Source organism: Geospiza fortis, unplaced genomic scaffold, assembly GCF_000277835.1.
Source record: "Geospiza fortis unplaced genomic scaffold, GeoFor_1.0 scaffold291, whole genome shotgun sequence".
In the NCBI taxonomy this organism is placed as follows: domain Eukaryota; kingdom Metazoa; phylum Chordata; class Aves; order Passeriformes; family Thraupidae; genus Geospiza; species Geospiza fortis.
The window spans coordinates 60574-62304 of NW_005054650.1; the positions used below are offsets into that span (position 1 = coordinate 60574).

The 1731-nt window shown below is 37.5% G+C and overlaps 1 protein-coding gene across 2 annotated transcripts in view; it reads left to right on the forward strand.

Annotated features, from left to right (window-relative positions):
• Nucleotides 1-353: 353 nt before the first annotated feature.
• Nucleotides 354-1731, forward strand: part of TAMM41 (TAM41 mitochondrial translocator assembly and maintenance homolog) — a 17177-nt gene continuing 15799 nt past the window's right edge. For both annotated transcript variants that reach the window (XM_031064908.1, XM_005430572.2), the window contains exon 1: nucleotides 354-529. In XM_031064908.1, coding sequence (XP_030920768.1) covers nucleotides 356-529 — 174 coding nt within the window. In that variant the 5' untranslated portion in view covers nucleotides 354-355. The remainder of the gene's footprint in view (nucleotides 530-1731) is intronic.

Consider the following 1731-nt stretch of genomic DNA (forward strand, 5'->3'; position numbering starts at 1 on the left):
TTCATGGCCAAAAAGTGCTGTTCGTTAGCACTGTGGACTGTTCCACTGAGCTGTGGTTAGGGTGGTGAACATCTCACACCTGCTCCCCTGTTCTGAAGGGTTGAAATTTGGTATGGGCCAGGACAGGAAAATTTTGGACTGTCTGATATACTTGACAATAAACATACAACTTCACTGGAACTTTTGAAATGTATCTGACATTAATGCTTGTGGTTTGGGTTTTATTTTTATTTTTTTACTCCTGAAAAATATTTAGCTGGACATTTGATACTGTGCATATCTTAAATTATCATGATAACATAGGTTCTTCTTGACATTTAAACCCCACCACTTCTCTTGTCATCCTCAGACAAATATGCTGGACTTCGTGTTTGCTGTTGATGATGCTGTGACCTGGCATATGACAAACTTGTCAAAGAACAGGAGTCATTATTCCTTCCTTAAATTTTTTGGGCCCAAAAAGATAAGTACCATACAGGGATATGGAGCAGGAATTTACTACAACACCTTAGTGCCATGCAATGGCAGGGTAAGTACAAGCAGTCTGAGTGAATGAAGTCAAATATTTATGTCTGTGAAGTATTAAAATGATTAGCTTAAAGCAGATTTCAGGAAGCAAATATTGCAGATTGTAATTGTAGATTAACTCGTGGTATCTTCAATATTTATGTCTCAAACTGCTTCACTAACAGCATTTTAATTAAAAAGCAAATGGAGCAGCCTGTCTTGCACCTTAGAAGTGTGAGCAGTGTTTGGAACTTAGAGGTAAAGCATTTCAGGCACTGGAATTATATTCCTTATTGCTTTCTGTCTGCCACTTTTGGTAGTGCTTCATTTCAGCAGTTGACCATGTAGTAACAGCAAAGTGGGCTGTTGGATATAAAATGCAAGTTACAACAGCGAGTTGGAATTGACATTTGTGTTATTTAGTGCTTCATATCCTGACCTGTGAGGCTTGGGTGTAATCAGTAATTCTGGTGAGTGGTTCTTGTCCAGCAGTCCTGTTCCTGCACCTGTGTGGTTGGTAAGAAGGAGTGAGGGAAACACTGTCAGTCTGGCTGTTCTTGTCACTCTATGAGATTTTGGGGTTTAAACCTTATTTTGATGTAAAAAGGGATTTGGGATTTCATTTGAAGGACCAGTGGTGTTTGCCATGACATTGTGTTCCTGGCTCTTCATGCCCTGCTCTTATGTTCTAATGACTCAGTCATATCACAGCCTGTGGTCCTTTGGTATCCAGAAATTCTGGAGCTGCCTGCCTTGCTGTGGTGATAATCTTTGGAAATTCAGCTACTGCAGGTTGGTAACAAACTGTGGAAAGTCCAGTTACATAAAATAAGCTGCAAAATCACAATTTTTTTTTCTTAAAGAAAAAGAGCAAAAGAAAAAACTCCTTAAAACACACCCCACCTCCCAATAACAGGATATAAGACTGACAAATTATTGCTTGAGTATTTCAAAATATTTTTAATAAATATAAATTTTAATGATATTTTTGATATCATAAAGGCTAATCTGGATTATTCCAGTTTTTGTAATATTTGGCTGCTGACTTTATTGCAGCTTTGATTCTAGAAAGGATCTTAGTTTCATGCATTCCATTTTCTCTCTGAAGAAGTTGGAATGTCAATAGGAGGGAGATTTTTCTTTTACCTTGTGTGTTAATTAAAACATAAAAATGTTTTCCAGTTTTTTATTGGAGGTCTGTGTGCCTTAGGATTAAGGACAGTT